The following is a 13428-nucleotide window of genomic DNA, read 5'->3' as shown; positions in this document are numbered from 1 at the left end:
CTCTTTAACCTCCCACCTTCTTATTTAAGACACAGCGTTTTGAAGGGTAGAGGCCTGCTGGTATAAGTTAGTGCTTCTCAAACCTGAGGTTCGTGACCACCCCCTGGAGCAGCTGCTAAAGTGCGAGGCTGATCCAGGAGACCCAGGTGAGACCCAAGAATGTGCATTCCTAACAAGTTTTCAGGTAAGGCTGCTGCCACCACCCAGGGAATCTTACTTTGAAAACCATTGTTATCAAGAATGTTCCCCAAGTTAGATTTGTCTGTTCCCTCACACTGAGATTCAGCTTAAACATGCTGGCAGGAGAGCTTGCCAGTGATGTGGTCTTGCCCAGTGCCTCCCAGCAGGAGGCACAGGAGACCGGTGGGTCCTGCCACTGGTGATGCTGACTTACTTAAGGTGGCGTCCACCAGGTTTCTCTATTAGAAATGTAAAAAACAATGGCCTAGACTGGTGCCAGGACTCATTTTAAGGTACTGAACTATGGACCTAATAACAGGAATTTTAAAAGAATGAAGAGGAGCCAGCACTGACCTGTGTACCCAGTATTTGTAATAAAGGGGAAGAACCCCGTTGGGCCCCTTGTCCTGAAACGTGCTGATTAGGTTCTCCAGCATGGTCACGGTTCTGGCGATGAGAAAATCAGGTCTCAGGGGCTCCAGCTCGGCCCCGTGCTCCTTATTGTACTCCACGATGAGGTCGTTGATGCAGATGGTAGGGTTGCTGTTTGTCACATTAAATCCACAGCCTGGTCAAGAGCAAACAAACAACTGAAACACACAAGCAGCTCCACCTACTGATGGATCGCTCACACGCTCCTTCCAACCACCTGGAAAATGGTACAGCTTTGACTGTCAACCTGCTCCCTGTCCTTTGGTGTTTATTGTCTCTGGCCGCTTAGAAAATGACAGGTCTCGTGGAGCCCGTCTTCCTTTTCATCTTTCCTTTATTATCCTCATATAGCCAGGACCATTCCAACCTTTTCCAGTAACTGGAAAAGCACACCACTTCCGATTCAACTCAACAGAAGGCCAGACTGGGACAGACGCCCTCAGTGTTGCCTTGACTCAGTACCGCAAGCGGGCCAGCCCAGAACTGTGGCTCAGTACTGACAATCTCTTCTTTCTTTCCCTACTTGAATAATAGAACACATGCTTGAAAATAAAGAATTTTATTCAGGTCTTTATCCAGGGTAAACTCTGGATTCAGAGATTTCAAACCCTGGTTACGGCAAAACCCTAGAACACATCTTTTAATACTTGATCCTTGGACGTTTCTGGGGCTGGGCTTCCCCTGCTGGCAAGTGGCCAGCCCATGTTCAGTGGCTATTTACCAGCTCCCAAGCTAAGGCTTCAGGAAAGTGTGCTGCCAGTAGCAGGGTCTGAATAGGCTTATCTCTGCTGTCATTTAACACCACCATCCTCTACGGGAGCAGTTAGTCTTCAGAGACACCAAACCCAAGTTTTCAGCAGGGCCCTGAATCAGCCTCAAAGAGGTGTTCAGTCAGCAGTGAAATACTGCAAGAACTCGGCAGCAAGACAGTCGTGTTTTCAGGGCCTCTGAGAAAAAAGTCCCCCAAGACTCTCCTCACACAGAGCAGTGATGGCTACAGTAACAGTATTCTTTGGTAAATGTTCTGATCCATTTTCAGTGTGAAGGTAGATTGATTTCAGGCCTCAGCATGTTTGTTTGTTTGTTTGTTTGTTTTTTAAACATACTGCCTATTAAAATATAAAGCAATGGAAGTTACATCCGGAAAAATCAAGTGACCCCAGTGACAGCAGAACCTGCAGGGGTTCACTGGTTCATTCATTCAGCACCACACACAATACCTGAAACACATATGGAGTTTCAGGCATGAAATTAAGTGCAATGGTGCCAAAGATCTTCTCTTGCATTCATTCACTAATTTCTGTATTCACTAATTCAAAGTGCTGGAGAAAGAGCAACAGACTACTGTCAACTTAGGCTGTGTCCTTCCATGGGCCAGAGAGGATTGTGTCCTTCTAAGGATTTTGAATCTTTCCTGGTCAAAGACACATTCCTGCCCCCACCGCACATGGCCTTAAGGATTTAACAGAAGCTCTGGATTTTCCCCACAGGAAAATGCAGTGTGTCCCCCACACTGACAGCACTCCTTGGCTTCCTGAGCCATCCCTGGGCCTCCTTGGTATCTGTGGACCCTACTTAAGAATCTCTGCATCGGCCCTGGCCGGTTGGCTCAGTGGTAGAGCGTCGGCCTGGCGTGCGGGAGTCCCAGGTTCGATTCCCGGCCAGGGCACACAGGAGAAGCGCCCATCTGCTTCTCCACCCCTCCCCCTCTCCGTCTCTCTCTTCCCCTCCGGTAGCCGAGGCTCCATTGGAGCAAAGATGGCCTGGGCGCTGGGGATGGCTCCTTGGCCTCTGCCCCAGGCGCTAGAGTGGCTCTGGTCGCAACAGAGCGACGCCCCAGAGGGGCAGAGCATCGCCCCCTGGTGGGCGTGCCAGGTGGATCCCGGTTGGGCGCATGCGGGAGTCTGTCTGACTATCTCTCCCTGTTTCCAGCTTCAGAAAAATACAAAAAAAAAAAAAAAAAAAAGAATCTCTGCATCTAGCCCAATTATTCATTTAAAGACGGGAAACGTAGTTTTCAGGGTGAGAAGCAGCCTGCCTGCCCAGGACAGTGCTGCCAGTTGGTAGCAGAGGCTGGCATTCTGGCACATGGTCACGTTTCCTGTCCACTGCTATTTGAACACCAAGCGCGGTCACCTGGGCATTAGGGGGAGGCTGACAGTTGACCAAGGACCTGCAGATTGCAGAGACCAATTCTGAATCCACCTCCTCGCTTGAAGTGGAGGTGCTGAAGTGAGACGGGTTCCTCACCCCACCCTGACCAGTCTGGTGTTTCTGCTGAGCATTACCACTGGCCTCCCCACTGGCCTGGGAAGGTCAAATGAAGAATGCAAGATGACCAGGAGATGACATGTTATCTTTCTTCTCTTATGAAATGGTACAGTAAATGTGTATTTTCACCATTTCTTTTAATTTTGTTTATACAAAAATGGCAAAATTATAGACAAAAGCCAATCAGTGGTTGCCTAGGACTGGGGTGGGGTATATTAATTACAAAGAGGCATAAGGGGAAGTTTAGAAGTTTATTAAATGTTTTAAAACTGGATTGTGCTATTGGCTGCACAGCTGTAAACTCAAATAATAAAACTGCAGACTTTCAGTGGGTGAACTGTATTGCATACAAATTGTTCCTCAGTAAAGCTGATAAACAACACATGGACTAATTTTCTGTCATAAAGGAAGTGAGGTAATTAGCAAATTTATTTTGTTGAAAATAAAACATTTATATTTAGAGGATGCTTCCCGTTTTCCTGGAATACTGCCATAGTCATTTATTTTATTTTATTTTATTTATTTATTTATTTATTTATTTTTAAAGGATTTTATTTATTCAGTTTAGAGAGGAGAGAGATAGAGAGAAGGGAGAGAAAGCGGGGAGGAGCAGGAAGCATCAACTCCCACATGTGCCTTGACCAGGCAAGCTCAGGGCTTCGAACCAGTCACCTCAGCGTTTCAGGTCGTCACTTTATCCACTGTGCCACCAAAGGCCAGGCCATAGTCATTTATTAAAAGTTAAATTGATATATAACTGACACATATATTAGTTTCAGGTGTATAGCATAATTAGGTTAAACATATTTGTACATATTGCAAAGCGATCACCACAATAAATAAGACTAGTCGACATTGTCACCACACAGTTACAGAATTTTGTTTTCTTATGACGAGAACTTTTCGGATCTATTCTCTCAGCAACTTTCAAATATACAATATTGTATTGTTGTCTACAGTTACCAGGCTGCACATGACAACCCATGACTCACAGTAGTTTCCTCTTCTCTGTGGTTTCTTTCCATGGTTTCAGTTACCCACAGTCAGCCATGGTCCAAAAATATTAAATTTCCCCAACTGTCAACATCGCCATGGCTCTATGATTCAGGACCACCCAAAGCAGATGGCCCTCCTTCTGACATATCACCTGAGGGCCAATGGTAGCCTTATACTGCGTCACAATGCCTACATCATTCACTTTAGTCCATCTCGTCACATAGGTCCCTTGTCACCTCACATTATCATGAAATGAAGGGTGAGCATCGGACAAGATATTTTGAGAGAGAGAAACCACATTCACGTAACTTTTATTACAGTATATTGTTATAATTATCCCATTTTATTATGATTGTTCTTAATCTCTTACTGTGCCTAATTTATAAACTAAACTGTATCATAAGCATGTATATATGTACAGGAAAAAACATAGTATTTAATAGGGTTTGGCACTATCCCCAGTTTCAGGTAGCCACTGGAGATTTTGGAATGTATGCCCCATGGGTAAGTGGGAACTAATATATTTATTTTGTAACTAGAAGGTTGTATCTTTTGATTCTCTTGACCCATTTTACTCACCCCCCACCCATGCCTCTGGAAATCACCAATCTAGTCTCTATATCCACGAGCTTGTTTGTTTTAAGAGCCCACATATAAGTGAGATTATACAGTATCTGTCTCATTTGTCATTTAGCATAATGTTCTCAAGGTAAACTCATGTTGTTGCAAATGGCAGAATTTCATTTTTTTTCTTTTTCTTTTTTATTAAGTGAGAGGCAAAAAGGCAGAAACAGACTCCCATATGCACCCCGACAGCATCCAGCCAGCAACCCCTACCAGGCAACACTCCGCCTATCTGGAGCTGCCGCTCTCTTGCTCAGCAATCAAGCTATTTTAGCACCTGAGGCGAGGCCAGGGAGCCATCTTCAGTGCATGGGGCCAACTTTGCTCAAACCATTAGAGCCATGGCTGTAGAAGGAGAAGAGACAAAGAGATTGGGGTGGGGTGGGGGAGCAGATGGGCACTTCTCCTGTGTGCCCTGACTGGGAGTTGAACTCGGGACATCCACATGCCAGGCTGACGCTCTACTGCTGAGCCAACTGGCCAGGTCCAGAATCTCATACTTTTATCTGGCTGAATGATATTCCAGTGTGTGTGTGTGTGTGTGTGTGTGTACTAGTCACACCTTCTTTACCCACTCATCTGTCAGCAGGCATTTATGCTGTTTTCATATCCTGCCTATTGTAAATATTGCTACAACAATCATGGGGTGCATATATTTTTTCAAGTTAGAGTTTTCATTTTCTTTAGATAAATACCCAGAAGTGGAATTTCTGGATCATATGATAATTCTATTTTTGATTTTTTGAGGAACCCCATACTGTTTTCCATAAAAGCTTCACCAATTTGCATTCTCACCAGTAGGGCACCAGAGTTCCCTATTCTCTACATCTTCACCAACACTTGTTATTTCTTGTGTTTTTGATGATAGCCATTGTAACAGTATGAGGTTATATCTCATTGTGGTTTATTTTCACAATTTCTAATTCAACAAGGAGCCGAAGTATGAACAGGTGTAAGAAAATGCGTTTGACATGATATTACTTTGGTTTCCATGGCCAGAGACAGGAATGCTAAACCCCTTGAAGTACTTTCAACCATCTGCTAATTTTACACACGTGTTGTATTTTGTATGTATTCTACAAGATTCAAAGAAAAATTCATATGATAATTCACTCCCCTAATACAGCCATGTATAAACATTTTAATTTTTATTAATCTAAAATTGCTGGGGAAAAGGCTTTAAAAACTTACCAATAAGTATATAAAATGTTTCTCCCATAAGTGTTGAGTTCACCAGAACTCCACCAAGCTTCATGAGGTCACTGTAATAAATATCGTTGGGCCACTTCACCCGTAAGTTGATATCCTAAAGGGAAATCTGCATATTAATGAAGCAGTCACAGGACACAAAGGGAACAACTGGGTTCATCATACTCTAAAAAACAGTGGAACATGGGACCTCATTCTCTCTTCTTTTTCAGAATGACAGCTAACCGTTTCTTTATGACAATCCAGTGTTAAAGTGCCTCTTGTAGCTAAAAGGGGAGAGACCTAGAGAATGTATAAATATTTGTCATTGAGTCCATAATTCTCCCCATCCCATTACTGTTTATTATAATCAAAAACACTTTCTGAAGTTGCCTCTCTGATGAATTATGCTCCTTATCTCAGCATCGACAACCAGCACCACAGCGTACCTACCATGTACTAGGTGCTGGGGACAGAGAGAGACTAATACTCTCAGGGCTCAAGGAGGAAGAGGGCCCTGAATTAACCAGTAACGTAAAAGGCAAGGAGATGTGGCTCGAACAGAATGCTATAAAGATACCAAGGAGGAACATGTTTTACTGAGTCATCAGAGAAGGAAGGCCCTGAAGAATGCCAACAGTCAACCTAGGTAATGGAAGTGGATTTGTCCCGAAGGGTGTGGCCTGGGCAACTGTGCCTGTGCCCCACAGTGAAACAGTCCAAAGGTGACGGAAACCAGAGAGTACTGATATTCTCTTCCTGCCCTGGGAGCAAGCCTGGCACCAAGCCCTTCTTCAGCACTAGTCATAGGTTACTTCCACCAAACCTCTATGTTGGCAACAGTGTCATCCCTATTGAACACAGGAAGAAACTGAAGTATGAAGAGGCTGCACGGCTTCCTGAGGTCACACCACTAGGATGCAGCAGAGCTGGGCTTCAAATCCAGGGCTTTCTGGCACCAGGCACTGGTGCTCTATACTATGCTACAAAGCCTACTGCTTCCAGGAAATCTCTTCTCTCTGTCCAACAGGCCTTTTCATTCCAGCTATTTAGACTGTTTCTCTTCAAGCTCACCCGCCCTGGTAGAGCATTCTAGGCTGAGAGGAGAAAGGTAGTAGCACAAAAGAACAAAAGTATAAATAACATGTGGGCCCTGCTCTCAGATGCCTGACTTCTCATGTTCAGACCAACTTAGCTTAGAATATGCTTATGAAACTTTGGGTTGTCACGCAGGTAAACAATGACATCTATTCCACAATGAAGAAGGCCGTGAATGCTTACTTTTTGTCGTGTCAATCATTTATTAAAACAGCTGCTATGGACCTCATGTTTGAAGTACTAGGCTAAGGCTCTTTGGGGACCAGGATAAAACTAATCCTGCCTTCAGAGCACTGGTTGCTTTGTAGGAGACAGAAGAGGAGCACAAATAACTCTGCTTCGGGGAAACCCGGGGAAGATACCACAAGAGACCTTAGACATGTGAAGGGCCACAGGTGTTACAAGAGGGACAACTTGTAGGTTGAAAGTTCAGGGAATGGCCTTTGAGCTGGGACCCCAGGATGATCAGAACGCCCAGAGCATGAGCATGAGTGTGGGCTGGGGCAGCGCGGCAGGAGCCCCTGGGAACGCCAATGGATGAAACTGCAGCAGCAAGGGCGGGTTCCGGAAGGAACAGTGAGCGTGACAATGACGCTGCCTCCGGTCTGGGGAGACCGGGCATGATTTGTGTGCTGACAGTGACATCTGGCAAGAGACAAGTTGGAGCCCTAATGAAGGACGTAAGAAAGGTGAACTCTAATGACCTGGGAGTATTTCAACCATCCCGTAGCTGTGCTGTGCAAGTGAATGGGTCTGTGTCAAAAATCAGTGCAAATCCAAACCAAAGGCATATCATACAGGTGAGGCTGAGCCAAATGGCTGTGGAAACAGGATATAACTTGGATGGAAGTTCTTTGGCAGAACGGGGACTCCCCATGCACTGCTGAGGGCAAGCTTCCCAGTGCCCATGCTGCGGCCCCCAGAGCCTGGAGCAGCCTTCACACACAGCAGGCACTCAAAGAATGCTCGCTAAGTGAACAAGTGAGGCTACAAGGTCAAAATCAAAACCATGAAAAAGCTAAACAGATCTTGACTCAGTATTTTGCTTATTTCCCTAAGACCAGTTAACCTGTTGCTAGGGTTAAAAATCCTTTCCCCCCACGACATAACTTCATCTCCTCAACCACTTTCTTCCTGGCGAAACATTCAGCGTGGGGGCTGCGGGTGGAGCCTGCGGAGGTTGTGACCATCTGAGGAGCCCAAGCCCACCAGGCAGCCAGGATGCAGTGTGCTGGTAACAAATGTCATGTTTCAGTGTGCAAGCCGGTGGCGTGACATGTACCCAAGTCTTTTGCACAGTGACTATGAAGACATGGCTACAGTGAAGGGGACGTGAGGGCCAGAGGAGAGTTCTGCTTCTCTGTTTAGACTCGGATGACAGGCCCCTCTGACAGCCATGAGCTCAGCATTTCGCCTCAGGAATTCATATAACGAGGGTTTTTACCCTGACAGAAATAAGAGCTATAGGTAGGAAGAAAGCAGGAGACACCCTTCCCCCCTTTCTGGCCATAGGAAATTCCTCCCGGAAAACTGAGAAGGGGTATGGTAGGTGGAGGCCAGGCTCTGAGGAAAAGGATTTTTAGTCACTGTGTTCTTCACCCCCTTTTCCTTGTCTTAATAGCTGACACCAGGCATCCAACAGCAGTGATGAAGCGAGCATATCTGTCCCTACAGCTGGGGCAGAGTTCCAAACAATCCTGCACACTGAACTCGTACAACTGCAGACCAAGGATAGCTCTGCTGAGCGCAGGCTATGGTAATGAAGGTAGGAAATGAGAAGGATTTTTTGGGTCTATAAAATAAGACTTTGCACCAGAAAATGCAGATAGCAGCCCCATCCAGTCCAATATGCTTCAATGGAAGGAAGAAAAAAAAAAAAAAAAAAAAGCCTTGCATTCTGGAGAGCCTGAAGCAGCTATAAAACCCAACAGTGCTTTTAAAACTGCAGGAACAGGGCTGCCAGCTTTGCAAAGAGTGGGCCAAGGCTCTACATGCAGCAGTCATGCAAACACATGCTACAGAGACCGAGCCAACATCTGCATGCAGAGTGGGATGTAAAGGTGAGGAAACGGCACGTACCTGGTACCCAGGAATGGACCTGACCGCCTCCACCACGGCCAGAGACATCAGATGCTGGACAAATGGAATCCTCTGTCCCAGCAGGGATTTCAGGGGGACGGAGACCAGCAGCGTGGAAAGAGCGCCTCCCACGGGGCTCAGCCAGGCGTTGCTCCCTCGCCCTGGAAGACAGGCCCCACTGGAACACTGGCCACTTGGCCACATGAACAGACTCAGATACATGCTGTGCCAGAAAATGAGCCACACACTGAAGACATATCCTACCTGAATAAACCTGGGCTGAGAAGAACACTTGGATTTTCTGGGGTTAACTCAATTAACAGAGAAGCTTTCCATAATCTGAAGCTCTGTTGCTGAATAAGTTTGCAAAAATTAGCAGATTGTTCCACCTCTGTGATCATATCATTTACGCCAGTGGTCCCCAACCCCCAGGCCACAGAACGGTACCGGTCCATGGGCCATTTGGTACTGGTCCGCAGAGAAAGAATAAATAACTTACATTATTTCCGTTTTATTTATATTTAAGTCTGAACGATGTTTTATTTTTAAAAAATGACCAGATTCTCTCTGTTACATCCGTCTAAGACTCACTCTTGACGCTTGTCTCGGTCACATGATACATTTATCCGTCCCACCCTAAAGGCCGGTCAGTGAAAATATTTTCTGACATTAAACCGGTCCGTGGCCCAAAAAAGGTTGGGGACCACTGGTCTACACTTTGACGATTCAGTCTCACAGCGTCTGAACATCACTCTCAGGTTAACTCTCCCTCTCCCGTGACACAGGCGAGACAGACAGGGACCGAACTGAAGCGACACCAGTCCAGGTAGGGTCCAGGAAGCCCCTTTTCAGAAGTGATTCTTATCGTGGTGATGGGCACACAACCCTGTGAATATACTGAAAACCACAGAACTGTACACTTTAAATGTGAGAACTATTGGTATGTGAATTATAATTCACTGTTTTTTAAGAAAAGGATGCTGAAACTAAAAGGTGATCCCTGATATTAACTCTCTGAGTTATATTTCTTAAAAAAGAAGTCAGGAAAATAAAATAATCAAAATAGGAGGTATAGCTAATTGAAGTTTTTCTGTCTTTTTTTAAATCACCATACTGATTCCTACAGTTTTCTTCATGTTCAGAAGAAATGTTTAAGAGAAAGAAGCAGAAAACTGGACTCCTTCTCTCTTTGCTCCTTCTGAGAGAAGCATAACCTGAGAGTTAAAGGCAGGCGCGGGTAGCCTGGCGCTGGCTGGGGGTGGGGAGGGGCAGGGGCCGAGTGCCTCCTGCATGACCACCGGGCCAGACACAGTGAATTCTGGGAGGGTGTGCGCTCTTGCCTCGGAGGGTCAGCAGGTGGTGGCAGCTCTGAGCAGCCCTTTGCTTCTCTGTGAGCACTTTGTGAATGGGCACACCAGCATCAGCTGGGGCAGGGCTGACAGATGCAAGGCCCCGCCATGAGACACCAGTATAGAAACAAATGGCCCCTCACAGAGAACGTTCGGGAAAAGAAATGTCTTTATAACACAGTTATGCTTCACAAACTGCAATGCTTACAATGTGTCAGAAAGAAGAATTACAAGATGTAAGTAACCAAATGTTAAAACCATCACAGGTAGATGTCAAGTGATTAATAAACATCTCAGTTTGACAGAATGCTTTAATTCTACTAAGGCTCAATCTTCTAATCAATTCCACTCCCTCTTCCTGCATTCAACCTGAGGGGTGAGGGGTGGGGGTGGGGGTGGGGGTGGGGCATGAAAACAAATGACTTCTAACTAGAATCACCTCGAGGATCAGCACACTCAATCAACTGGCTCTCTGGCTACCAGAGTCACAAATTTTAGAAAACAGACACAACAGAAGCACTAACAAAAGATGACTGACCTTTGCCCTGTGTTTGGCGGACTGCAATGGCTATTAAACCCATTTCCTGTGGTATCTCAAACATCAACCTGCAAACGATGAGAAAAACTGGTCAGCCAGAACAGGGGCACTGGCAGGAGATCCTTCAGCAAAAGGGGGGGACATTGTTTACATTCATTTGTGAACATGTGGGTAAGGATGGGCCACCCTCCCACTTCCAAGGAAGGGACTGTACCCCATTCCCAGCCTCTGGGAAGACCGAGGCGGGGAGGCATGTGTACCTGCTTGAACTGCTACCCAGTTTATTTGAAATGTTGTTAGATTATATTTCTTTGGAATATCCTATCAAATTCTTTCTGATGTGGTGTCCCTCCTTCAAGTGACAACTAACAATTCCTGACATTTGTTTCTACTTATACTGCGTTTCTGTTCGAACCCTAAAACATAATCATAACAGAAGTTTCTGATTATTCAGAAAACCAATATGGTGGCAATAAAGCCGTTTAAAAGATACACTCTCCCCTGAGAACTAATTATGTTTTAACTATAGTAAATAAATCTACACCTTCTGAGAGCTCAGGAGAGCCTTGCATCATTTCAGCCTTGAGTTCTGCTTTTAAAATGGTTTCTTTGAAAAGAATACAAACTTCCCTTCGGGGGATAGGTAGAAAAGGGCACTATATATCTCCACCAAGTGAGGCAACAGTAACTTTTTTTTTTCTAAAAAGAAAAAATAAAACCCTCTTTCTGCGAATTTCCTCTCAGCTACGTTTTACATGTGTTAGCTCTGTGTTAGGATGGTTGCCCCCTGCACTTCCAGAGTCACCGACCAGGTACTGAGTAGGCGTAGCTCGTCATAGGATTTAGTACACAAAGTAAAAGTCAGGTCTGTCCACTGGCAGCTGCTGGGGCCTCGCTGAAACACTTTTTGGGGGAGGGAAGAGGCAAGGGGACAGATGAGGGAGAGATGGTATTTTGGATAAACAAAGTTTCCCATAATAGTTTCCAGGGCTGCACAGCACCCCCATGCCACGGAGAAAGGGCTCTAAGGAAAGCCCATGCTCTGAAGAGCTTTTAATCCTCTCCTTTTCTCCAAGGAATGGGGTGGCGCTTTACAAATGGTAAGAGATAAGAGAAGAAAATACTTAAAAGCAGTAAAAATCAACACAGCCTCTCTGTGTACCGGTATACACAGGCCCTGGGGTAGAAGAGCCCAGACACCCCTTTTCTTGCTAAGAAGAGCCCAGCCTGTTGAGCAGGGGGCCGGCCGGGCCATAGGCACAGGGCATTCCAGGCGAGCAGGCCCCCCGCCGCCCACATGCTGCCCACTTCCAGATCCCATGAAATACAGCTCCAGAGGTATTTCTCTTGGACACCATGAATAACCCATTGAGATCGACGGTGCCTAGACATCATCGGGCTCCAAGAAGAAAGTGTCCTTTTCTTGTGTTGGGAGGGCAGAAAGGCCTAAGAAGGAAGCTCTGTCCATGCAGGGAGGTAAACTGTCGTCTGGGCACCTCTGCTTTCCAGAGGGTCCTACAGCCCGCACCTGGGGAAGGTGGTGGGCTCGTGGGGAGGGGGCTAAGAAACTTCTTCGGGAAGGGGGTGATTTAGCATGTTTTGAGCAGACTGTGGAAGCTCTCCTCACGGCAGGCAATCTAGGATGTTCTTTAAATGGACATTAGATAGTCATGTGTTATAGCCAGCGACGGTGATGGTGGACTTGGGACAGGGGGTGGGGGATATTCAGAAACCAAACGCAGACTTCGAGAACAAAGAGAAATGATTAAGGAACATATGCAGTAAACTGCTAGAGGTTTGGCAGCAGTTAACAGGGCATATTGATGAGAAGACTGGGTTTGTGCTGCTGAAGGCCAAGAGGAAACTGGATGAGGGAGACAAATGGGGAAGGGGCAACGCTGAGCCGGAGACAACTAGAGGCCGCCAGATTTATTTGTGCATCTGAGATAACTCTGGGGGCCAAACCGCACAGCCATGGACAACAAAGGAGCATTTATAAACTTTGCAAATTGTGCATCTCCCAGTGAAGTCACTAGAGCTTGCTTTAGCAGCAAGGAGGCACCACAAATGCGTTTCCATCCTGACTTGACGACATTCTCACAAAAGGAAACAGAAAAAGGAAAAAAAGGAGGGATACCATAATGATTACCTCCCTGCCTCTGTTGGCAAAGGCTGTGGGATAAAAGGCTTCCGTGAGTGGCAGCCGAGTGCATTCATTGTAGTGCCAACCAGGCATGTGAGGAAAGTATTCTGCTTCTGTTTGAAACATCCAGAGACCCACACGGGTCCCTCTGCAGACAGGACAGTGTCCTGGCCACTTAGGTTCCTAAAGACATCTCCGCACCTACTGAGTGCTCTGCCAAAGGGAACATTCTGAATTTCACGTGGTTGTTGGATTAAAGCTTCAATAATTAAGATTAACCTAGAAGACAAGCCAGTATGAATTAAATGAAAATTCTGAAGGAATAAAAACTTAAATTCAGATTCGGGGACGTGAACCTAAGGAAATAGTCCACGCTCACCACAGCGCTACACAAGCAAAATTTTGTAAATAACCTAAGTAAGTATTCAGAAGGAGAATAATTATGTTAATTATGGTGTATAAAGTCAATGGAATAATTTGTAGTCATTAAAAATCGTAGTTATAAAGACTGTAGCAACAGGGAAGAAATA

At 45.7% G+C, this 13428-nt stretch overlaps 1 protein-coding gene across 6 annotated transcripts in view; it reads right to left on the bottom strand.

Annotated features, from left to right (window-relative positions):
- HLCS (holocarboxylase synthetase) overlaps positions 1-13428 on the bottom strand; it is a 195908-nt gene that overhangs the window by 4002 nt on the left and 178478 nt on the right. For 5 of the 6 annotated variants that reach the window (XM_066370241.1, XM_066370240.1, XM_066370236.1 and 2 more), the window contains 4 exons: positions 10756-10823; positions 8869-9029; positions 5695-5809; positions 535-748 (listed from right to left, as the gene is read on the bottom strand). In XM_066370241.1, the coding sequence (XP_066226338.1) occupies positions 535-748; positions 5695-5809; positions 8869-9029; positions 10756-10823 (558 nt within the window). The remainder of the gene's footprint in view (positions 1-534; positions 749-5694; positions 5810-8868; positions 9030-10755; positions 10824-13428) is intronic. The other variant, XM_066370239.1, reaches the window with a different exon arrangement.

The sequence above is a fragment of the Saccopteryx leptura genome, chromosome 2, assembly GCF_036850995.1.
Source record: "Saccopteryx leptura isolate mSacLep1 chromosome 2, mSacLep1_pri_phased_curated, whole genome shotgun sequence".
Lineage (NCBI taxonomy): Eukaryota > Metazoa > Chordata > Mammalia > Chiroptera > Emballonuridae > Saccopteryx > Saccopteryx leptura.
This window is presented reverse-complemented; position numbering and strand designations above follow the sequence as displayed.